Source organism: Corvus hawaiiensis, chromosome 10 (assembly GCF_020740725.1).
Source record: "Corvus hawaiiensis isolate bCorHaw1 chromosome 10, bCorHaw1.pri.cur, whole genome shotgun sequence".
Taxonomy (NCBI): domain Eukaryota; kingdom Metazoa; phylum Chordata; class Aves; order Passeriformes; family Corvidae; genus Corvus; species Corvus hawaiiensis.
In genome coordinates this window covers 25,178,885-25,204,117 of record NC_063222.1, presented here as the reverse complement: position 1 = coordinate 25,204,117, position 25,233 = coordinate 25,178,885, and the positions used below count along the sequence as shown (strand labels likewise).

Sequence of the window (25,233 nt, the reverse complement as noted above, 5' to 3'; positions counted from 1 at the left end):
GAGGAATTGAACTGAGGAATTTACCATGGACATTTCCCATTAGATGGATGAGATTGAGACCATTTTCACACTGGCTGGCAAGGATTGATCAGGTGTCTGTGGTGTTTTACAGCCCCTCCCCACTGACCAGCACCCACAGATCTTTAGTTTGCTTTGAAGCATTTTCCCTTGCATTGGACTCAGTCATTTATTTTTGTATTTTCACAAATATCTTTAGAGAGCACTGCCAGCAAATGAGCTGGTAAATCCTCTGCCTGTATCCCTGTGTTCATTCCTACCTCCCTGTCTGTTTTCCTTTTCCCTTGACGTGTGATGGGGAACTTCACTGTGAACTTTATTAGAAAACCTCTCTAGACTAAAATAATGTGGAAGGGCAGGGGAGGAAACCTAAGTCATTTGGTTTTAATTCATATCTACTGGGGACTTCTATTCTACACAGTTCAGCCTCTTGTGTTGCCATCAGTGGGATTTGGCACGTATTTAAAAGCATAAGTTTGGTACTTTGTCTTGTTAAGAGCATTTCAGTATAAATTTTATTTGTCTCCATCTATGTGCTTACTCTATTTTCTGTCCAACTAAATAATGAAAAGTAATACAACTTAATTATTTCATATGAGGAGTTTTTGGTGAGTCGTCACAAAGAAATATGATTTTGATTTGTATATAATGTTGGGGTTCCAGCATTGTCTAATAACAAATATTTTATTAGCATTCAGACAGTCTGACCTGCATGTTAAGCACTTAATTAAGATGTATAAATTTCCCCCTCCTTCCCCTCTGCAGTTATTTAAGCCTGTCTGGCAGTAGTACACAGGACAGAGATCAGTGATGGAGTGTTGAACAGCTGCCTCTGCAACTGTAAGCTGGGGAAGTTCCCATTTTTAAAACTGAAAATTATTTTACAGCTGTTTTAACCACATCGGGTCTCAAAGTGAGCTCAAGCTGTTCTTGATCCAGGAGTGGAAAGCTTTAGCTCTCTGTATAATTGCATCCACTGCACAACTTGTTTGTATAGATTAGGGTGGGAGAGCTCCCAAATTTGGGCTCATCCTCAACAAAAGAAGGATGAGCTCCTGCTTATCTATTTTCTGAGTACTGTTTTTGGTGCCACTATAGACCTGTGTGATGGAGGTTTATTAAGCTTTTCTTGCCTTGGTGCAGCTTTTAGGATAAGAGAATAATACCTGGGCTCCGTCTATCATGGTGATGTGCTGACTGAAGTCTTATGTAACATTGGCAGAGGCATGCTCCAGGGCTTTTGAATAAAGAAATCTACAATGCCCATGATCACAGAGAAATCCAGTTATTTTCTGTAACAGAAACCTTAATATCCTTAAGTCAATAATTTATAAATGGACAGATTAAAAAAATGAACCGCTATTAAGAAAAGCAGTTGTTGGGGAAGTTTGTGGTGTGTGGATAATGTTTGGGGTTATAAAAAATGTCTCAGTGTTTCGGAAATAAACAGTGGTGGTCAGACTGGTGTTTTGCACTGGGCAGCAGTGAAGTGCTGGGTGGTTGTGTCAGTGGCTGGAACATGCAGGCAGAAGGATTAAAGCTGCTGTTTTAGGCTTGTATGGCTTATCTGTGCTGTTCCTAAATAGAATAAGAGCCTTCAGTGGACATTTTTGCTCTCCTACTAAGAATCAGAGGAAGATTGATCAGGTAGCCCAGAGAAGTGAAGTGATGCCACCATAGATGAGAGTTTATTGGAAATTTAGAAAAGGGGAATATTTCTTTCATGTGTGGAAAGAATCACGGGAAAGGAGATGAGGGGCAGGGGAGAGGCAAGGCTCTCCTTTTCCCCTGAACCATGTGGGATTGCTGCACTGGTTCATCTCTTTAATTTTCTCAGTTCAGGACTAAACAAAAGGCTGATGGAGGCTGAGGGACAGGAGGAATCTTAACTAGTGCTGGCACCAGTGGCTGCCAAGGCACGTGTGTGTACCCTGTTGTTCTTTGCATGTTCTGAGCTATAAAATGCGAGTAATAACACTTAAATTATGGATCATTCAGTGCTGTGCGAGTGAATTAGATAATGCTACATAGGCCTTTGAAGATGAAATGCAGAATATAAATGCTGTATAAAGCTTACTTTGTGTCATGTCTATAAAACCTCTGGTAATGCAGCCCCAGGATTGCAGGGAAGCATAAGGAGAGGCACTTGGGCTGGCTGCATGCAAATTGATTCAGTGGAGCAGCAGCATTCACACAAATCTGTGCTGTGCTGACGAGCCCTGCAGCCTGGCACAAGTTGTAAACACTTGTGGATAAAGCTCTGAGCCTTGTCCTGTCCAACCCCCTGCTTCAGGAGGATTTGCTCTGTTGTGTGGCAGAGGGAAGGAATTGAAATGGGAGCTCTGGTGGTTGCTATTTCTCACCCGAGACATGCAGCAGTAGTGGGTCGCATGCCAAGGTAGCACGGAGTTTAAAGGAGACTAAAAATGGAAGGATGAAGTTACACATTCACCGCTCCAGGAGCTGGAATTCTACTATCAGTAGTTGTGTGATGAGCTAAAGTGGGGTAGAGTGAGAACTGTTGCTTACCCCAGAGCATTTTAGCAAAGCCTGGAGGATGGATTAGTCAGAAGCATCAGTGCTAGCCCTTTTTTTAAATTTAGTTTCCTTTCTTGTTCCCGCTGTTGGATCTTTCTCCCTGTACAGTACCCTTGTCCTCTGAGGCTCTCTGAGCGGGGGTTGACTCCCAGCTAGCAGATCTACTCAAGTTTTCACTGTTATTTACTAACAAAAAGGGGTTTACTTGGTAACTAAGCCATGATTGATTTTTTTTTTTTTTTCCCCTTCCCTCCTTTCAAAGAATTTTTGGCTGCTTGCCATGTGTTTTGCAACTGAGCAACATCATGGAACAGTAACTTTGTCACAGGCGTCCTCAGCTCTCACACAGTGCTTGAAAGAGTTTTACCTGTTGGGGGCTTACAGTGACTTAGATAAAGAAGTTGCATCTTACTAGAAGGTCACATGAATGAAAAATGCAGATTTATGGGTCTTCTTGGTGGGGAGGTGCAGAAACACAAACCAATTCCAGGTCAGCATTGCTAAACAGCCACAATTCCAAAGGGAAGTAGGAAAGGGGTTGCTGTCTTTGGGGTCTTTTTCTGTAGAAGCCATGAGTGTTTTGATGGTCTGGGGCTGGAAGATTTCACAAACACATAGTTACATAATAGAGGAGGTTATTTTTGTGTGAAAATAGATCATTACTTCTGTTTTAATTGTCTCCTCCACATAACTGCATTGTGCATTGAACTCTAGGGATTTTCTTCCCCCACAGATTTAAGATTAAAAAGTTGACTATTCTTCTTTCTCTCAAGTTGAATTTTATATTATTCAAACCATCTTATTTTGTCTAAAATTTATCATGCAGATCTTAAAATCTCAAGACATGTATTTCCTTGGACTGCTGTCTTTCCTCGCTTTGCAAAGCGAAGCCTTCAAGACCAATTTTCCTGATGAAACCATTGCTGAGCTCTCTGTGAACATTTACAACCAGCTGCGAGCCACGAGGGAGGATGAGAACATCCTGTTCTCTCCTCTGAGCATTGCCATAGCCATGGGAATGGTGGAGCTGGGAGCCCATGGAACCACCTTGAAAGAAATCCGACATTCCTTGGGGTTTGACAGCTTAAAAAATGGTGAGGCCTTTTCATCTTGTCTTATTGTGGGGCTTTTTGTCTTAGAGAAACAGGAGCAAGAGTGGGAGTGGCCTGCTCATGTCCATGGGTTATTAATCACTGGATTTCTTGGTATCCTTGATGGCCTGGGCAGGCTCAAACATGTGGGTTCTGCATGAGCTGAGAGATGCTGACATAAAACCCTGCCTGGGCTACCTGAATCTTCAACAGTTGCAGCTCACACTGCTCATCCTGGTTTCTGCTGCAAAATAAAGTTGCCTTGGCCTCTAGAAATAGAAGATTTTTTTAGGAACATGCTTTTTAGTGATTATAGTGAAACCTGGAAAGGAAAGCAGTAGTTTCAGCAAAATTGCTTCTGTTGATATCCAAGTAACTGGTTTGAAACCTGAATGACATTTCTTACTCATGCAGTGTGCTGGACTTTGGAGTCTTCAGTGAAAGGATGCTGGGGAGGAATTTCTGAACACAGACATCAAACTGTGTTTATCAGAACCACTGCAGAGATGATGCCTCTCTGTGGAGGCTGCAGCACCAATTGAGTTCTACATTTTGTCTCTAAAACATTAATCAATTATCCCTTAGCTGAAATTGAGGGAGTTGTGCAGTTGATTTGTTCTCGGCTGTTCGCTATTCTTGCATGAGAGTGGCATTCAGTGAAAGTGTTCCCATTATTTCTGCTTGGAATATATCATTGCAATCAGTTTTTAAGGTTTATTTTGTTGGTTTTTAAATTAAAAATTTCAGCTTCAGGCAAATGATGCAGCAGTACAAGGCTCCTATCTTAAAGCAGACTGCTTTAATCCTGTTCAGGATTTGTCATTGCCCACCAAGGATTCTGTACTGCCCCATGAAGGATCCTGGGAAATTCTAGACCTACTTTTGGCATAGAAAAGGCTGCAGGAAGTCCTTAGTTTCAAAATTTGAAGTTCATTTTTCCTTAACTGACTTTTAGGATGGAACAAAAGTTCTGTTCAGAATTTGTGGTTGCAAGACTTAGAAATGGGACCTGTAAGAATAATTTTTTTTAATTGCTCTTTCACTGTAGAAAAGATTTCCATTGATAGCTTTGCCTCTGGTGGGACTCAAATGTCTCATTAATTAGACTAATTATAGCTAGTAGAAAAAACAGGCTCAAAGTAATATGTTCTTGGAGATTATTCCTTCAGATGTGAAGGTGTGTGTAGGTTTAGAAACAAGCTTATTTTAATAAGATGACTTTCCTTCGCATAAAACATCTTTGTGAATTTTCAGCAGAAAAGCCATGGAATAACTTCCTTTTCTGAACTGCTGAAGCTGTTTTTTTCTTTCCTCAGGTGAAGAGTTTGCCTTCCTGAAGGACCTTTCTGACATGGCAACTGCTGAAGAAAGTCACTACGTGCTGGACATTGCCAACTCCCTCTATGTGCAGAATGGGTTTCATGTCAGTGACAAATTCCTGCAGCTGGTGAAAAAATACTTTAAAGCTGAAGTAGAGAATGTAGATTTCAGCCAAAGTGCAGCTGTTGCTACTCAGATCAATAAATGGGTGGAGAATCACACAAATAGTAAGTCCATGTGATCCTTTTGTACACTTCCTGCAGGAAGTGTTTCTGTTTCCAAACTTGTGCAGTGCAGTTGGGTTGGTGCTTTGGCTTTTATCTGTTCAGTCTGAGACTGAAGTTTCTCCTCCCAGGAAAAGAATTCTAGTATTTCTATTTTTTCCTGTGTAGGACTCATCTGTCATAAGTAATATTAGTCATTGTTAATCATGTGGCATCTATTTGAATATTTTTTCCTCTGGTCTTACCATCTGTAGCATTTATTGATTGAGACAGTTTTAATGGTATTTTAAATTATTTTTAAAATTGGTAAGTATTATTGGTAATGGCAGAAAAGTGGTCTGCAGAGGGGTTGTTGGCTCATGCTTTGGGTGTGTGGAGTATCACTCCTCCTCTGAGGAGCTCTTACTCACAAGGTACTGCAAAACAGAATAGTAGGGAATAAAAAGATAATTTTGAACCACAGAATCAGCCTTTGTAATGTAATATTTTGCAATGTGAGGAAATGAGATAGCATGTGGAGAGGGTAGTTGATTTTAGAAACGCTGTCAACAGTTTCACAACACAAATTTGCAGCAGGGGAGTTAAGCACAAAATTACTGCTGTAAATATGCACATTGAGAGCTGCAGGATGCTGGCTTGGCTTGGCAGCTCCCAGAGAGGTGGCACTTCCTGGATACATGCAGAGTCCCAATGTCTGGGAGTCTCCTGTTGTAGGGATCAAAGCATGATCTCGTTCCTGTTCATCTGGCCCACTCTGAAGGTTGATATTTTGAGAGTAATTCAGTGGGGTCTGGCTCTGGCACAGTTGTACCGTTGGGAATTTGAAGGGATTGGGATCACCTGCGGGGAATTTACACATCCCCATGTAGTCTGAGCACTTAAGAATCCATAGCGCTTTATGGAAACGTATGGCTCCAAAGTGGAAAAGCACCTCCTGTCATGCTTTTATTCCATTTGGAAAATGGTCTGGTTTTTTCCCAGGGAACACAGCAGCCATTATGTTCCTAACAAACTGCCCTTTCTCTCAGGCTGCAGAAATAACTGGATGTAAGTGATGCTGCAGATTGCAGAGTGTTTCCATGGACGTGGTGTCTCTCTGGGAGAGAAGGAAAAGCAGGGCCCACCAGGGCAGCTGGGCAGCTCTGAGTGTCAGGCTGGGATAGTTCCAGTCCCTGAGCTGGTCCCTGCCCACTCCATCTCCTTCTCTCTGCCTGCCAGCTCTGCTGGAGGAGAAGGCTGATTTCCCCCTTAGGAAAGGGGCCACAGGACAGGCAGGTTTCCAGTTCCAGCAAGTTTAGCATGATGGGAGGCTTGGAGCAGAAAACAGAACCATCAAAGGTTTCTCTGGGCAGGAAAATTCTTAACATTTCATTAGTGTGTTAACAAGATGTGGCTGAAAAAACATAAAGAAACATGAGTACCAAATAGAAATCTGGAAGTGTTTTCCTTCTTAATGTTTCCCTTTTGTTTTTTTCCAACTCCAAGTGAGTATTGGTCACACCTCCCTCCTTAGAACATTCAAGATAAAATGAAATACAAACAGCAACCCGGAAGAAATCCAGCCCTGTGATACACAAATTTAACACCAGTTAGTCAGGATCACATGCTCCAGAAAGCAGAATTAATTTGTTTTTTAAACCATGGATTCAGGAGTAATAATCAGACCAAGGAATGTGTTTATTTTAACACTTTGCATTGCAATGTCAGCTAAAAGTAGAAGTGAGCTAGAAAGCTGTCTGAAGGAGGCTGTTCTTGAAGAACAGTGACAGATCTGGTCAGTGCACCCAGTTTACCAAACTGGAAATGATTTTGGTGAAATGCAAGGCATTTGAGATGAGCTACAGCAGGTACCAGACTGCATTCTGATGTAAATGACTTCTTTAGGAGCAGGAGCAAAGCAGCTGCCATGCTCAGCTGCCGTACCTCCCATGAATAGAGCAGATGCTAGATGGTTTTCCTCTTTTGCTTTTCAAGAGCTAATGTCACTGCAACAAATGCTGGGAATTTATGTGGATTTTTGATGCTTAGTCCTGGCTTTGAATTCAACAGAACATCACTGAAGCTCCTTCAGAGCTGTCCCAGGTGAAGCTGCAATGGGTGCACTTAGACCCTTTAAATCAAGCATCCAGTTAAGCACTTCTTTGGATTGGAGCCAAAGTTTGTACAAACTCTAACCTTAAGATGAAAGTGCTGAACTGTTTCATAGCAGCAGGGTAAACATTCCATTTGTGACCCTTTTTCCACATGGCTTCCTTGTAGGGTATATTTAGTAGTGATCAAGAAACAGTTGCCTAACATGTACTTGATGGAAGGGTTTACACACCTACACTGTGATTTAGGTTTACAAAACACTGGTACTTTAATTGGAGATTTAATGAAACATCTGAATTGGAAATTACATGTTAACACTGCTTTTTATTTTCTTGCATTTTTCTAGCTGCCTTAAGTTTGGATTTAATGCTCACACTGACATGCAGACTGACAGCTGGGTTTCTTTTTAGGTATGATCAAAGATTTTGTGTCTTCAAGAGACTTTGGTGCTCTAACTCATTTGGCTCTCATCAATGCAATCTACTTTAAAGGCAACTGGAAGTCACAGTTCAGACCTGAAAATACCAGAACTTTTTCTTTCACTAAAGATGATGAAAGTGAAGTGCAGATTCCAATGATGTACCAACAGGGAGAGTTCTACTACGGTGAGTTACACCTGTAGCAATTTAAAGCTACTAAATCTTCACTTAATGGGTTTGTTGCAGTAATATCCATTTGTACTGTTGTCTCTTCTTCCACCTTTAGTTTTAATTGTGAATTTTTAATGTGCTGTTTGCCCAAAGAAGGGACTCGGAGCTTCGTGTTTTTTCCTAATGTGTGTATTCTAACTGGTAGCAGCATTTATAATGACCTGCTTGGTGCCACAGGATGGCTTTCAGAATGTTTATCCGTTTAAGCTCTTCACAATTCTTGAGCTAGTTGTGCTTATCACAAAAATAATTTTCTTGTGCTGTGCTAAACATTCAAATGAATAATGTTTGCTCATTACTGTTGGACTGGTAAAATAGAGGTTCTTTGAACAGCAGAACTAATGATCATTTTTAGTTGGAGTTTGAGCTCCAAGTAGGTTCTAAAGGGTCTGGCACTGGCAGCATTTTGCTCAGTCTCACCACTGAAAAATTCTCTCTCCTGAATAAAAAACTTCTCCCCATTTCCCTGAAAGTCTCAGCAGCCTTAAATTTTATGTTCTTCTCTGTCCTACCAGTGAAAGTTATGTCACAGAACTGTGATTATCTACAAACTGTGTGGTAGCTTGAGCTTGTATTCTTTAAGAAACCAAATGTAAGCCTCAAATTCTGTGATGAAGAAACCAATATAAATTTTATATAGAATAAAGAGGGTCATTTTAAACTCCAGTATGTAGTAAATGCTGCCTAGAATTAGGCCTATTTACACTAAAGACAAAAGAAAACACTTCCAGCAGGGTTTTTGTTGTTTTCCTCCTCTAGGAGAGTTCAGTGATGGCTCCAACGAAGCAGGAGGGATCTACCAGGTCCTGGAAATACCCTATGAGGGGGATGAGATCAGCATGATGATCGTCCTGTCCAGGCAGGAAGTTCCACTGGCCACACTGGAACCACTGGTCAAGGCCTCCTTGATTAATGAATGGGCTAATTCAGTGAAGAAGCAAAAAGTGGAAGTGTATTTGCCAAGGTGAGAGCGTGTTCCCGTGTCTCTGGAAGGGTGAATTGCATCTGAATTGATGGAGGAGCAGAGTGGGGAAAGCTTGAACAACCTGCTCAAGCCTGGAGTGACGCAGCTCCCACAGGAGGGTGGCTTTGACAGCAAGGCCTGGGGGGATGCAGTGCAGAGTGATGGTTATTTCAGCATCCCACCAGCACTGCTTTTGCATCCCTTTCAGAGGAGAGCGCTCTGGAAAGGAAAGTTTCCTCGTCAGGAGTACACATCCACTCGGAATGGTGCTCAGGGTATTGCAGAACTCATTATGGATAAGTTCCGTTCAGACAGGAGCCACAGAAATATTGGAAGTCTGAACTACCAAATGTTTCATTTAGGTGCTAATTAGGTTTCTATGTGCCGCTATTTTAAGAAGTTCTAGTGGTGTATGTCTGTGTAGATACAAATGGTTGAGTGGTGAGGGGTAATTCCAGTCAATTTTGGGTTGGTTTTTTTTTCCCAGCTGTAGTAAGTGCTGCTTTTTCTCCTGAGAGCAGCAATAGAATAACAAGACATCACTACCAGAAGGGCTGCAACTGCTGTCAGTCCATTTGCAGACACAGGTTGTGCACTCAGTGCAGATTTGCCCACATACAGCACTTAGGATCTTTCCTGGAATCCTGCTTCATCCACGTTCAGATGTTTGTCATGCCTGTGCTCTGCCTGGCTTGGCAGCAGAGTTATTTACTACTAAATGTCACTAATAATGTACAGCTGGATCACACTGTCCTTCAAGTGATTCATGATGATTTCATGGAAGTGTTTATGTAACAATAGGGCCCATCTCTGAAAGGGATCACTTCTACTTGTTCTGTTTTTGTAGCACGGTGCAGCGGATACATGGCTGCAGAAAAAATAAATTCAAGTGAATCCTTTAATCATCAAAACAGTTCTTTGTTTTCAGGTGACTTGGAGATCTGAGCTTGTTCCATTTCACAGGTTAAGACTCCCTGCAGTCCATCAGCTCCTGTTCCAAAGCAAAGACCAGCAGCTGACTGCACCTGAGCAAACAAGGCTAGCCAGGATAAATTAGGCTGAGATGGACTGGTGCTGTCAGTGTGCCCTGATCCCAAATTGAAATGGAATCCACTTCTCTGTAGAGCTTAAAGGCAGAGTGGTGAAGGACCAGCAGCATTTTGGCACTGTTTTTCACCCCCCATAGATAGTTTCTCTCTTACTTTAAGTCCCAGTTCCTTTGAAGGAGCAGGAAGAGCAGCAAAGAGCTGCATTGCAGGTTTCATACAAACTGAACCTACTGTACACTGTTCCTGGGATTTGTTTCTTGTTTTTCTCCTGGAGCTTCAGGTCCCAGGGGCCTCAGTGAGTCCACTAAGACACATGGGAGGGGAGTTTTCTCTGAGGCTGCTTTTCCTGCAGGCTTGGGAAAACCTTACCTAGACGTTAATGAGAAGTGAAAGATGGGCATTCTTCCATCCTTAAGCTTTCCTTTTATACCTGCTGCAGCAGCCTGAACTCCAGGTGCTGAAGCTGGGCATCTTCTCTCCAAGAATTTCTAGAGTGGGAGATCCACAACAGAAGTCTCTCTCCATTGATTATGGAGAGAATCTGTGAAAACCAGCTTCCATATTTGTGTCTTGGGTATCCGAACACATGAATGGCATTGAAAATGCATTAATTATGTTTCTGACTTGGATTCAGTTTATAGTGGTGATTTGAGGTTTTGTTTGCAGAGACTCCAGGGTTCTCTGGAGCCAGGTTCTCAGATGAGAATTTGAAGCCTGGGGTTTGTGTGATCATAAAATGTCCTTATTTATTCTGCCCTCAGGCTGCTTGGTTCTTATCTGGAACCTCAAAGAACGTGATAAACACCTGCAAATTAAGGCAATACTGAGGCAAACCAGGTAGAAACAGGTGCCAATCACCTTCAGTATTTTCAGATTATAAAAGATAACTATCCTGAGCTTGGAATTCTGTATAGGAATACTGCAGTCTCCTGGCAAAAAAATCCAGAGATGAATTGCATGCTCCCAAGGTGTTGGGTTTCCATTAGGGATTCAGAAGTGATCTACAGGATTTTGTCAATGCTCTAAATAAACACTTTATAAATATTTGATGCTGTGACTCAGAAGAGCATGTTATGAAATGTGGCCTCCAGGCTCTGTCCACTGAGAAATTGAAAGCAGCAGTGGAATAAAATTAAATTTTTATATCTTGAAAGATGCTATCCAATTATAAAGTGAACATTTTTTAAACTTATACATTTGTAATGGGACTGAATGACTTGCCGAAGCAGAGTTAATCACAACTTTGCAATTTCTGTCTGCATTATCTGTGTGCAAATGAAATTGTGTATTATTCCTCTTAATAGCAAAGGAGAGATTTGTACAGAATTGTTAAATTATACTTCCTCGTTTTCATTTCCAAATCATTGTTTTCAGCTTAACCCAGACTAAAATGATCAACATTTTAATCCACTTTTTGCATAGGAGTGAAACAGACCATGAATCTAATTTACAAAGCTGTCTCTCCAACATAAATTACTTGAAGAGCATGGGAGGAACTGGTACCTAACAGTGGTGCTACAGTTTGCAGATCTCCTCTTAAGGATTGTTCCAGTGTGCCCAGATCTCTATAACAACCTTCTTGCTTTTTTGTGCATTTAAAATACCTTAAAAATCTTTAGACGGTGCTGAAATGGTAAGTGGTGTTAGCTGAAGATTGTTTTCTTTAAAAGAAAAAACAAAAAATACCAAAAACGCTCAAAAACACCCCATAAAACCCAACAGAAATCCAAACCCAAATGAAAGAAAACCCTTGAGCATTCTGGTTTTACTTTTTAACCTGCTGTCTTAACTCCCTTTTTGATGAGGAATGGGCCAGTGCTGATTGTCCTTGAGATACAACCACAAAAGAGGCACAAAACTGTCCCACTGGAATACATTCCTACCCAACTCCTGCAGGTTTAGCCCTGGAAAGAAGGATCTTGCCAGAGAAAGACCCACAACCTGCTTTACTTACCCTGCCCACAGCAGCTGACTGGGGGTTTTGGTTAGTTTTTGCTGTTAGTGGGGTTTTTTTTTTTTGCTCTCTCGCTTGTTTGTTTTGAGTATGAAATCCTGTGGGCTGGTTCTAGCACTTCGGGACAACCTGGCTGAAATTCCAACCAGAATGCTGGAATTGATAGCAGCTGGCAGCTTGGCACTGGAGGCTGGGTACAAACAGTGCTTCAGTCCCCAGGGCCTGTTGTCCAGGCAGGAATATTGATGCCAAGCAATGCAGCCATTCCTCTCTTTGCCTTTCTTTCTGCGGGATTTCATCTATTAGAACCACTCTGAAAACCTGGAATTTTCTTGCTTTGGTTCACTCAGAACCCTGAGGAATTTTTGAAATGATGGTGTTTGGGATGAATCACTCCAGGCTCTAGTTCCCTTCTCCTGGATGAGTAGACCCTGTACCCTCATCCTCCTTGGCTCTGCAGATCCTGAGCATCGAAAAGTCACAGAAAATTCAGTGTTTTAAGAGTTGCATGACACCATACAAGATGAACACATCTTTTTTTTCCTGTCTTAGAAGGCTCTAAAATAGAAGAAGGATGGCCTGATGTGGAATGTTAATGCTTAACTACAGAATGTCAGTGACATAAATGCATCACTTTATTCTAATGCTTGTGCAAGTTTTAAATTTCATTAAAATGTCCTGGTTCTCTACTAAAATCCCCAGAGAACTGCTGGTTTCTCAATCTAATCTTCTCTTCAGTGTCTGTTTCTCAGACTTCCCTTTGTGGTTTTTAAAGTTCTCAGTTGAAAGCTTTACTATTCCAGGATTTTTGATACTGAAGTATTTAAATCAGTTTTTCAGAGTATTTTTAGCATCAGGAGCACCTAAAAGATTGTGGGGGAAATCAAATACAACCATCTGGTTCATTATATGCAACAAGCAGTGCAAATAACCAAGTGTCAGGGGTAGTGTGGTGTAGCTCAACATTCCCAAAGTCTGGAGGTGCAGCAGATGTCTGGGAAATGAGATGGAATGTCAGCTCTGTGTTCTAGGTTGTCAGCTTTGATTTTGAATACCATCATCACTGTCTGTAAGGAGTGCACAGAAATCCAAATCTGGCTGAGGGGTAACTCCTGCTGAATGTTTATGTCAAACTGCAGAGCCTGAAATTAAATTTCCAAGTGTGAAGCTGCCCTGTTACTTTTGAGAAAAGGCTGGTTCTGATGTCAGCTAAAATATTGGCAATCTCATTAATAATTGATCTGTAACTCTCACTGCTTTTCAGAGCATGTGGGAAAGGAGGGAGATGCTGTTGGGAGTGGGGTTTTACCACAGGACAGAACTCAAGGAGGAGAGAAGGGAAGTAATGAGTTTTATTTTCATAAAGGGATTGTTTGATATTTATACTATTTTTGGTCTCTTTTGTTGGTCATAAAAAGCAGATACTGGACAGCCTTTCACTCATCCACCTGCTCAGGATTTGCCTTTCCAGAGGTTCCAGGCAGGGATGGAGCCTCTATCTCCAGTCCTTCCCACAGGCATTCTTTGGCATTATAACCAAGCAGTTTGCTTTCCCTTTCCTCAAAGCCATGTTCAGTGAGGCTTTCCAAGTTTATTTTTTCCCTAAACCTCTCCCAAGCCTCCCCCTTGATCAGTATGCAGGAGCATCCTGTGCCACAGTTGCTTTCTGGGTCACTTTGCATCAACGAGCAGATGTGTGTTTGCTGTCTAATGGTCCTGAAACTTAAACCCACCTGATTTCCATTGTGGCTTATACTCTGCAGTTGGAAAGAGATGCTTCTTTGCAGTTATTTTTCTTATTTTTAGCTCAAAGTTAGCTTTCCATGCAGACTTTACTTGCTACTTTCTTATCCTGATATTCCTTACTAATGTGACAGTGCTAGCTCCCACCTAAATTGTGTTGAAAGCTTGATGCATTTAATATTGGGGTGGAATAAAAGCCAAAAAGGGAAGCAGACAGCACTGAAATTTTTATAAAATGCATTTTAACATTCATGTGTCTTCTCTGTAAAGTAGGTACAGTTGGAAGTGGTTTTCAAAACGTTTTAATGTAAATATAACATAGACATATTTCTGAGTTTATTTTCTCTAAACTCACTCAATGTGCACAGGCAGGACCTCTGTCCTGGACTGTAGGAACTCTAGCACTGGGAATCGAGTCTCGAGTCATCCTTTTTAGGGTTTTTACCAAAGTCTCTACAACAGATCTGAACGTATTTTACAAGGGTGTTGTGAGAGTAAAACTGGTTTTAGTTTTGGAGCCTAAAGGTCAGGGAAATTTGATTGAATGAGCAACTTGCAGACTTGTTACCACAGTAACTGATGCAGAATATGCCAAATATCATCAGAAGCTTCCTCTGGTACTTAAATCCTTGTTGGTCTCTTCTGATTCTTTTGACAACTTCCAAGGCAATAAAATCACAAGAATCAGTTCCCATGTTTTTATTCCATGCACGCCCTGGAATTGTTCTGGACCAGGTGCATGAACACTGCTGATGCCACCAGTGATTTATCAGTCCTGATCTATCTCCAGATCCTATTTTCAGTCCTAAAATTCTTCTCTGGATAATGATAATTCTGGATAATATCCATTCCACCACAGATTTTTGGCTTCTAGTGGCATTTATAAGTTCATTATGAAAGTAGATTTTGTACTGGATTTTTTTCAGGTTTGTGTAAGTGAGGAAGATCCACTTGACTCTTATCCAGTTCTATTTTGATGTCCAGATGATTCTTTTTGATGTCCAGATGATTCTTTTTCGAGCTGCCAAGGCTGCTGCCTGCCAAGGTGTTGGACATCTCAGCTCTTCATCACCTGTGCCCTGCCCAGAGCTCTGGACTTTCACCTGGAAAGAACATATTGTTCTTCCATGGAGTTGGGGAAGTTTAATCCTAAAAAAGGAGATTGCACAGAAGCACATTTTATTTGGTTCTGGCACTTACTTGCCCCATCACCAAGCACTGAGGTGTGTCTATGTCTGACTCAATGGCTGGAGAAACCACAACAGCATCCTACAGACCCTGTTTTGTGTTGGGCAGTTACAGCCAGCCCTGTCAGCATATTGTAAATCACTAATAATTCATTTGGTCATTCCCCAGAGCACCCATAACTCACCCCAACAAGCATTTATAGTCACTCTCATGTGTTTATCTGTAGACATCTGGTATTTTCTGCTAGGGGCTGCCATTACTACTACTTTTCTGCCATATTTCTGTGTTTCTCCAGCTGCCCAGTCTCTTTCTGGCCACACATAAAGGTCTTTTTTTGTTTTACTGACACCAGGCATAGCTTTTACAATGTTTGAAAATCAGTCTGTAAACAGAACAAGCTTTTGCCCAAAATTTTGCCCTCAGGGTAGATCTCAGTTTGTCCTTCCAACACACTGACCCAGCCTAGAATAAGGCTTTTGCCAGGTTATACTTGTTGATGCATTTACACTAACAACTCTTTGTTTTCCCTGCCCTTTACTCACAATCAAAACCCAATTACAATTGTGCCACCACACTAATTAGAAGCTGAATCAGAAATGCTTCATCTTCAGAGCTGCTGGCCTTTGCTTATACTATCAAAGTAAAAATGGAGTATCTTTCTTACTCCTCCTTTGCCAGCAGCTCTCTGGGAAGTTCTGCTGTCGTTTGCCTCATTTGATATTCTGTTCTAGTATCTGTACAATTAAATTCAGGTTTTAGAGAAAACCTCTTGTGTAAAAAGTAAGCATTTCCATTAGCTGCTGCATAATTTTGCACTGCAGTTTTATGGGCAGGGGCTGCACACACCATTAGCATATTTTTGATTGCTTCTGTATTAGAAAAAATCCAGCTGTGAGTAAACTCATTTGTTTATAAGCATTTTTTTGGAAGGTGTCACTAGCACTGGAGCTCCTACTTTGCATTATGTATCTTGGTGTTTTTACCTAGAAAATTTAATCTTCTAATAACAGTAAGTAGTGCTTACATCTGGCTTTTTGTAATTTTCTCTTCCATTCTCCAGGTTCACAGTAGAACAGGAAATTGATCTGAAGGATGTCTGGAGAGGTCTGGGAATTACAGAGCTGTTCAGCAGCAGTGCTGACCTCACTGCCATGTCTGGTAAGAACTTCTTGTCTCTCCAGGTAGATGAGGAAATACATTTTTCACCTGGGAAAGTTCACTCTGAGTGTTTCAGAAGTGGCTCTCGTTAGGAATGGAGACAAAGTGTGATCCCCTGCAGGAGGCAGCTGCACGTTGGAGCAGTGCATGGCTGCAGTGCCTGGCTGCCAGATGGGAGTCACACCCCAAGGGCTCATCCTGTGTCTCCAGTGCTGCTTGTTCCCAGCACTAGGAGCATTAAGCTGTTGCACAATTAGTTCCTCTCCCCAGATCCCTGGAAGCAGCACAGGGAAGAAGAGGTTGGAGATAAAGGCAGTTTAGTCACAAATGCCCCCTGCCTGTTGCAATATGTTGTCAACACTTAATTTTCAGAAGTCAAAATAGCCAATAACTTTAAAAAATGAGGTGGAAATGAGATGTTTATGCTTTTAATACCTCCTAAAGCTGTTCACAGAGTCACAGAATAGTTTGGATTAGAAGAGACCTTAAAGACCATCTCATCCCAACCATGAGCAGGGACACTTCCACTATCCCAGGTTGCTCCAAGCACCATCCAGCCTGGCCTTGGACACTTCCAGGGATGGGGCAGCCACAGCTTCTCTGTATTGAAGTAGCACACTGCTACCTGTGTGGTTTTGGGGGTATTTTAGGTCCATGTGTGACTCCCCAGCCATGCAGGTAGGTCCTTAGCTGGTGGGAAATTCCTGTTCTTCATTGTCTGTCCCCAGGACAAGCACACCTGTGTGCCTTAGTCAGAACACTGGTAATAAAGAAGGTAATCAAACCTTCCTCCCACATTTACAGAGGAATGTTTGTGGTGATCCTTTAATTTTTGCTAAGTTTGAAACACTCTTTATAGTGTATCACATAGCTTATTCCACTGGTTTTCCACTTCCACTTTTCCAGTGAAACTGGGGGAAAGCTAGCTTTAGCTAATATGAAAAGAGTTGAAATAAATGAAAAACCCTTTTTCAAAGAAACAGCATTTTTCTGAAGAAAAGCACCCTCAATTTCTCTGCCACCTCAAAGAAAAGTCAGCTTCCCACTAAAATCTGGTCTATTTATAGGAGATTATTTACTTGAGAAAAAGCACAAAGGAGAATGGGAAATGCACAGGAAACCACAAAGGCAGCACCTGGCTTTTATTTAGTTGCATGTAAAATTCATTTATGTTTCAGGGACATGTATTTATCAAGAGGCAGGAAGAATCACGTGCTTGTGTCTTAATCCCTGTGACTACTGATTTGTTTAAAGTTTTATATTTCTGACAACTGTACTGTACAAAATCAAAATACCACATTCTGCATGACTGAATTAACTCCTCTGCCATTTAAAGATTTACTTGTTATTTAAGTATAGAGCAGTGTATGGAGAAAATTCATGAGTTTTACTGTAACCTCTCTGCTTTTTACTGAAAAGAGGCTGTTCCACCTGGGCATGGAAAGGTTATTTGTAAATTAAGAATTAAAAAATGGTTTTGAAGTAAGATCCTTAATGAGAACCCCACTGTTGATGCTGTGGAAATGAAGTTTTAAGTAATTAAAATACAAAATATGTTTCCTGTTTCTAATTTTTCATAATGTAAAATCCAGATGGAGGAAGGAAAAATAAGTCGTGAAGAGAAATTGTTTAAAGCTGACTTTTACAGACACCTGGATTGGGTATCAGGTGGCAAGGAAGTGAAAGTTGGAAGTCTATGTGCACGTCAGGGTCAGCCCCCTGGAAAATCTGGCATTTCATGAAGCCTTAAATACAGACATTTCAACAGAATCTTTAACTGGACACTTAATTTAGGTAAATATAAATCAAATTAAATCTGAAGAGATTTTTGAGAAATTTGGTTGCATTTAAAAATCCTCTCCTCCTCCTGTCCTGTTGCTTTGGCATTGCTGTCAGGGAAAGTCGCCTGCAATTCCAACAGCAGCCCTAATCCTGTCATCAGATCCAGGCAGATTGGTGAGCTCAGCAAAATTCTGTGTGGCTTTAGTGGATGCAAACCAAATTGCAGGATTATTTTTCAATATTCAGAATTTTTTGCTTTTTCCCTTCAATCTGAAAAATGGAACCAGAAGGACCAGCTTTACCTTCTAGATTGTCTAGATTCTGAGCAACCAAAGAGAGAGTGTTAATCCAGGTGCACTTTTCAAATGTTACTCCCTTGCAGAAATTAAGTTTTTTGACAATTACCACAGGTGAGTAGGAGGACATTCCTGTTTGGCTGTCAGCTGACTCTCACTTTCAGAAAGGACTTTGACAGTATTCACTTGCATCTGATTCCATCAGGTGTCCAAAATAATCTCGGAACAACTTCTGCTACTTGGGATTTTATCACTTACACAGCACATAAATTTGCTGCTTGAGTGTTTTACCACCACTCAAGACTTAGCACTGAACTAATTTCAATACTAAAAGTCCCCTTTCTCCTTCAGATGATTACAATATTTCTGGCTGGTTTATAGAGTCTTAAAAGCAGCAAGGTGACCTGCGTGACAGTGAGCAATGAAGTGATCTCAGTGACTTACCTTCACAATACAGAGTGGTTAGAAGAGCATCAGTTCAGTAAATAGCTCTTGGAAGTTTTGACTGACGTCCATGTAATTTTTCTGGGACAACCTAAGCAAGAAGAGCCAATAAACCCACATGATATCTTTTTTTTTAAAAATGAGACTTGCAGAGCAGCCAGTTGGCAGCTGAGTGGGAGTTTGCAGACATATGGAGAGTAGTGACAAATGGAGTGTGATGCCAGCGGAGTCGTGTTCATTAGGGGGCAGCTCCAGCTCCCTCCCCCATGGGTCAGCCCTGGCTCCTGCACAAAGCTGGAACTTTGGCACCAAATCCCCAGGGAACTTCCCTGAGATGTTAATCTGGATGGTTCTTAGGGAAATCCACATTCAAAGAAGCTCCTAGAGAGAAATAATGTGATGGGAGAAGCTCAGGTGAGCCCCACCTTGTCCCCTGTGAAAGCCATAAGGGAATTGGATTGTCCTGAGGAGATGGGTGTGGTATGGGAGCATTGCAGCCAGGGATGTGAGAGTCAAACCCTGGATCAAGGAAAAGGCTGCCTGGACTCTCAGGGACAACATTATGCTTTCATTTGAAAATAGATTCATTCACTGCAGGGAGAGATGAATGAGAAGGATGTGATAGTAGCAGTATAAAGAGAAGAATCTAGAGAAGGTAATTTGGGATGTGGAATTGCTCTTTTCATCATCCAAGGACAAAGATATCCAATGAAGTGAAAGGCAACAAATGGAAAACAAATAGAATGTGCTTCTCTCATGAAAAACTTAACCACAGGGATCTTTGCTGTGTGTTCCTTGAGATTGGCAGGACTGAGAAAAATGAAATTGCTCCAGAGCAATCAGGACTCTCATGCTATGTTGAATAAAGGCACTCTGTGTATAGAGACTTGGGTTAGGGTAAAAGGCATGTGCTGGGTGAGAGGATGTTTTTCTCTTGTCAGTTGTGCTGCAGTTTTCATCTGTAGGGCTTTTTGAATCTTCTTCTGAAGCAACAATTCCAAGCTGGTGCAGTGGGCTGGATTGACTGGGTATACTGGTCTCATCTGCAGTGGCACTTTTTGTGTTCCTGTCAACTTTAAAAGTTGGTTTTATTACTCAGATCCTGAAAGCACTCACAAATCGACAAACTTCTACAGCTGATGGCAAATGTTAGCAGTGTTTGTGCTGTCAGAATTAGGGGCTCTCGGCTCATCAGGTGGAGACCAAACTTCTGAGGTGCTATTTCTTATCAGAAACATACCATGGGGTTCCATAAGCACCACCAAACTGTACAAAATAAAGCATTGGGAGCAAAAATGTGGAATATTTCTGTGAATGTTACAGGGCACAGGATTGGGCTTCAGTGCTGGAGTAATAAAGAATTTATTGAAATACGTGATTAGGCTAAGTGGGCATTTCCTTGTCATTGAACATAAAAATGTATTTGGCTTTAAGATTTTTGCTTAATGTTAAAGACAAGTACGTGCTGCATGTCCCAAGTTTTAAAGGAACAGGGTGGAAACTTGATGCCAGCTTTACTGAAGGCTGGGGACTGAAGTCTAGAACTGGTACAAGTTTTAGCAGCTTCATCTATGTTTTATTACACACAGCCCCAGAGGGGATGATTTGGGGCTTTTGCTGGTGTGATTGAAGTGCAGCAGCTGAACTGGGAGGTTTAATTCAGTGCTGAGTGTACAGAGCAGCAAATGAGATCTGCTGGGGAAAGACTTTTTCAACTGCTGCTCCTCGTGGCTTTGCTTTCTTTGGCATTACAACTACTGAGTATTTGAGTAGAGCTGATCCTTCAGCATCTGACAAAAAGCAATGAAACATGCACTGACTTCAGCAGGAGCAGGCTCGGACTGAAATTAAAATACTGACAAAGAAGGATGGAAAACAAACAAGATTGAAAAAAAATAACTCTGTGGTGGTTTTTGCAATAAATATTTATCTTCAGCTTCTTGTAAATAAAATAGAAGAAGAAAGAAAAGACCTCATGTTCCTGGAGGAAGTCTGTGTTGTACCTAGTGCAGAAATGAAATTTTTTTTTTTATGTCTAAGTATTTGCCTATAATGTCATAATCTTTTTTCCCCACTAATTGTATTTAAAAATCTTGTGTCCCTCTCTTTTATCCTCTCTGCTATACTGGTGCTCTGGGCAGTCCTGAGCTATTTTAATAGTCATGGTGCAGGAGAGCATTACAAATTGGAGTGAGGCAAATGGGGCTGTTAAAAGGTATTGGCAGAAGGTGTTTTAATGCAAGAAAGCCCTTCTCCTTCCCTACCTGCTGTATAATAGTGTTGGGTTTGGCAGTGTTTGGGGTGGGTTTTTTAAATGCTTCAATCTTATTGTTGAGCCACTTGAAATATGTTCCCTTTCCCTCTGCAGATAACAAGGAGCTTTACCTTGCAAAGGCATTTCACAAGGCATTTCTAGAAGTTAATGAGGAAGGATCAGAAGCTGCTGCTGCCTCAGGTACCTGACTGAAAAGCAGAATTAAATCAAATGTCTGGTTATTCTGTGCTAATTAATTTTTTACAACTGATTTGCTGTACAGCCAGGAAAGCTAAATAGCAAGTAGCATGGAGACAGAGCATAGCAAGTGTGCTGCTTGCAGAAGAGAATTCTGAAAATGAGAAGTGTTGGCATTTTTGTAACATGTTTTACAAAGAATTTTGAGCATCCTCTGAAAAACCTGTTCTTTATTTTCTTTCTGTCAGGAGAGTACAGACTGCAATTTATGTTTCCTTTATGGAACTTGAACATTCATCATTTTTCACCTGCTAATTGAGATGGTCAGAGGCATTTGATCCAGGAGAGTTAGAAAGAGATGAGGGTTGTTGCAGCTGCATTTTAATCAGCTCATATTTGGAGACACAAGATGGGAAGTATTGAATTTACAACCAGAGCTGTCCCCTGTTACTGCTGGGGGCAGGTGCTTGGTTTACATGATTGTCACATGAAAATAAGTTACATTTGTTGCCAATATATGTCATCAGGTGATTTCCAATTGCCTCTGCCAGTCTTTGAGGAAAGGAGGAATTACTTGCCAGGTCTGGATTGAATTGTTCCATTAACATGGGCAGAGATTACTGGCATGCTCCAGTCTTCATGAACAGTGGAGTGAAAATTTAGAAGTAAATGAAACACTGGGAATTAGTAATAATATCCTGGAGAAATCCATGCATCTCCAAATAAAAATAACAAAGGGGCAAATTCTGCCTGACTCACAGTTAATTTTACCTTCAGCCTCTGCATTATTTAAAAACTCCAGCCAAATGCTGCAGGATCAGCCCATTTAATTTTTGCATATTCCATAGTTATTAAGGGTTCCCTTTCCCTCTCCACTGCAGGCTGGGAGCTGTGTAAAACAGGCCAGCAGTGCTGGTTAATGCAGTGCACCCTCCCTGTGTGAGTGAGCAGGAGTCATAACTCCTCTGAAGGTTCTGGACCTTAAAATTTATATGCTGCTCCCTCAGCCTGGCATATTGCAGCACTCTGCATTGTTAATAATTCTTAAAGCCAGAATAGGTAATTACTCTGCAGGTCTCTTTCCTTTTCAATTAGTATTTTCCTGCTATTTTTTGGGGTTGAGTGTGGGACTTCAGTGGCCACACAAATGTCTCTGCTGAGAGCAGGAGAATGGGCAGGGCTGTTTAATGAGTTGCCTGTGTTCTCTTTCCTCTAGGAATGATTGCCATCAGCAGAATGGCAGTGCTCTATCCCCAAGTTATAGTGGACCATCCCTTCTTCTTTTTGGTCAGAAACAGAAGAACAGGTGAGAGAATATTGCAGACTTCTCTGAGTGTTTTACAGCACATCCTCAAGTGGTCAAAGGAAAATTGCAGGTTTTGACCAATGGACTGGGCTTGTATTATGAATTTTCCTTAGTTTGTTTTAAAGTACCCAGTGTTGGAAAGACTCACCTCTTCTATGTCCCTGAATCTTTCTCCAAATAAAACACCAAAATCTGACGTAACCCTGAAAAACATTCACAGAAAAGAAAAATTCCCCATTTTTGTTGTGAGAACAGTGTTACTGCCCTGAGCATCCATAATCATTGCATTCCCTGAGAGCTTGGCTGCAGTCAGACCAGTGAAATATGTTCCCAGTAGCAAATGATTTGCATAATGGAGGGCCATTACAGTTGTGAATAACTCTGTTGTGCTCTCCAAGTGCTCGGTGGCAGGTGAGGGATGAGAGCAGCACTCACCAGCAAAAGGAGCAAGGATTAAGTAATTCCTTAGTCTCATATTTGTAATTTGCTGTAATGATGTGGATGTGACTGGGTGATAAAGCATTGCTGTGCACCCACAGAGCTTTTTATGGGTCTGTGTTTGTGATCCCACCACAGGATCAGTGTTTCCTAAAACATTTAGTGGCAGTGATGCTTAATCTGGTTAGGTAGAGTCACTTGTGGGACTTCACTCAAAGCAGAGCACTGAACAAGCTACTGAGAAGAGAGTAAACTTCATCCCAGCTGGAACTAGGCCAGCAAGGCAGGATACCAAGTCTTAGGGGGTTTTTAACCATGATAAATTGAGTATTCTTACTGTTGTAGACACACTGGGCAGAAAATATATCTGGAGGAGAGTATGTCTCCTTTATTGCTACTCAATATCCAAAAATCTCCCCAAAAAGAAAAGTTCAAATCAGGACAGAGTAGAACTTGGTCACTTTGGGGCACTTCCTAACATTGCACAGGCCTTGTTGCATGTAGAAAGAGGAGTTGCCAACAACTGTAGTTAAAACCTCACAGCTTGTTACTAATCTGGAAATCTGAGGCTGGAAACCTTTTGAAAAAATCCTGTTGGTTGTCCTTCTTCTCCAGACAAGCCCAAGGGCTCAGGTTTGGTTGCTGTCTTCCAACAGGGCTCTTGAGCCATGTCCTGGTACCAAGCTCCAGGATGTTTGATCCTATAAAAATCATACAGCACTGCTCTAGAGGTTATTGCTGGTATTCATCATTTTAGAACCTCAGCTTCTCCTCCTGGTTCTGACATCTTTCCCTGCCTTCCTCCTTTCCTACTTTCTCCACAGGTACCGTGTTATTCATGGGAAGGGTAATGCACCCTGAGGCAATGAATTCAAGTGGCCATGACTTTGAGAAGCTTTAACTGCCACCAGCTACCAAAAGGAGATAAGCACATAAAGTTTGAAGTTAATATATTTAAGGTTTGCTGTGTTTTCCCCCAAGATACTGTTTCAAAATGCTTTCGGATCTAACTGTGTGCAAGTCAGTTCCCAGAGGAAAGCTTACGGTATTAAAGTAATGGTTCTGTTTCTGTCATTGTGATTGCTGTGTCCTTAAAATAAAGTTGTGTACATGTCAACAACTGTTTCTTGTTCTAGTGAGTTGTAAAGCAGAAAACTGCAAATCCATTATTTGTAATTTTTTTACAGTCCAAAGACTGACTTGATCAATGAGACAGGAGCAGAATGTGTGCAGCTCTGAATAATGCAAATGGCAAAGCTTGGTGGGCGTTTCTAGAGCTGAGGAAGCACATGTGGACACTGTGATCTCATCCTGTCCCTGGCAGAGCAGGGCACGGCCTGTGCTGCACTGCTTGGTCAGAGAAAATGGAACAAACCGAGTGGATTTGATTCTCTGAGTGTGGTAGACTTTGTGTGAACTCTCCCACGTGATTCTCAAGTGCTGCTTTTCTGGATGCTCCTGCATGTGACTCTGCCACTGACCTCCCCTAAGTGTTGATGCCAATAAAATCTGATCGCATGAATATTGGAGACCTGTCAGTGTAGAAAGCTCTGTGTGTGACTGAAGTAAAAGAGTTCAGTAGTAATGGCATTTGTGTGGACATATTTTTTCTCCCCCACAGCAATTCTACTCTTCAGTATCTCATTTCAGGGCTCTAGAATGTTCTTTCTCAAAAAAACCTACCCCAGCTTAATTTTAAGTGTCTAAAAATGTTCTATTCATAAATAAATGTCTAAAGGAACAACATAATCCTTTCCATTTCCTAACTTCTTGAGAATAGACTTACAGAGAGGAGAAATGGCATGGAGCACAAGTAAATATTAGCAGGGGAATTAGTTGCTGCTTCCATTTGGAAGAGGAGGAGCAGCACCTGTTGTCAGCAGAGAGACATATAATTATTTCCTCCTCCATTGTGCAAAATACAAAAAGAACAGAGGTTATTAAAAGGTGAGAGGATAGGAGAAAAGGAGGGAGAAGCTCCTTTGAAGCAGATCATAAATACAAACCTTTGGATAATAAATGGGTTTTTCTCAGCCAATAGGAGTTTTATCTGTGGAATTCTATGGGAACAGATGCATTTTGGCTGAAGTACAGTTACAGGCTTCCCTGGCATTCACTCACTTCAGAACAGCAGAGATGCTGCTCCCAAAGTTATTCATGTAAGGAGAACTTCCAAAATCTGACACATTGTTCACTCTTTTTCTACTGCTGGTGCAACTCCTGCAGGTCATACTGGGACGTGAGGGATGCTCTCTGTGGAGGCTGGGAATGCTCCCTTGGAGAAAGGGCTTTTGAACATTTCTAGCCCTGCCTCCTTGAATTATTTCACAAATGGGGTCCCTAAGTGTGGTGCTGGTGCTTATTACCTTTCTGTATTATAGGCTGGACTTGGTAACACAGCTTTTGTATTCAAATTTAGATGAAAATGGTAATTTCAGCTCTATGTAGCTAAAAATGTTATGCTTGGGAGGGGAAAAGGGAGCACTGCTCCAAAGGAACAGGGGCTAATTTTACCAAGACAAGAAGT

General features: G+C 41.4%; 1 protein-coding gene across 1 annotated transcript in view; it reads left to right on the top strand.

The window, feature by feature from the left end:
- Window positions 1-24,291, top strand: part of SERPINI1 (serpin family I member 1) — a 44,669-nt gene extending 20,378 nt beyond the window's left edge. Inside the window, exons 2-9 of the mRNA XM_048313779.1 lie at window positions 3,383-3,650; window positions 4,964-5,194; window positions 7,693-7,887; window positions 8,692-8,896; window positions 15,891-15,988; window positions 20,879-20,965; window positions 22,179-22,268; window positions 23,531-24,291. Coding sequence (XP_048169736.1) covers window positions 3,401-3,650; window positions 4,964-5,194; window positions 7,693-7,887; window positions 8,692-8,896; window positions 15,891-15,988; window positions 20,879-20,965; window positions 22,179-22,268; window positions 23,531-23,607 — 1,233 coding nt within the window. The 5' untranslated portion in view covers window positions 3,383-3,400 and the 3' untranslated portion in view covers window positions 23,608-24,291. The remainder of the gene's footprint in view (window positions 1-3,382; window positions 3,651-4,963; window positions 5,195-7,692; window positions 7,888-8,691; window positions 8,897-15,890; window positions 15,989-20,878; window positions 20,966-22,178; window positions 22,269-23,530) is intronic.
- The last annotated feature ends 942 nt before the right edge of the window (window positions 24,292-25,233 follow it).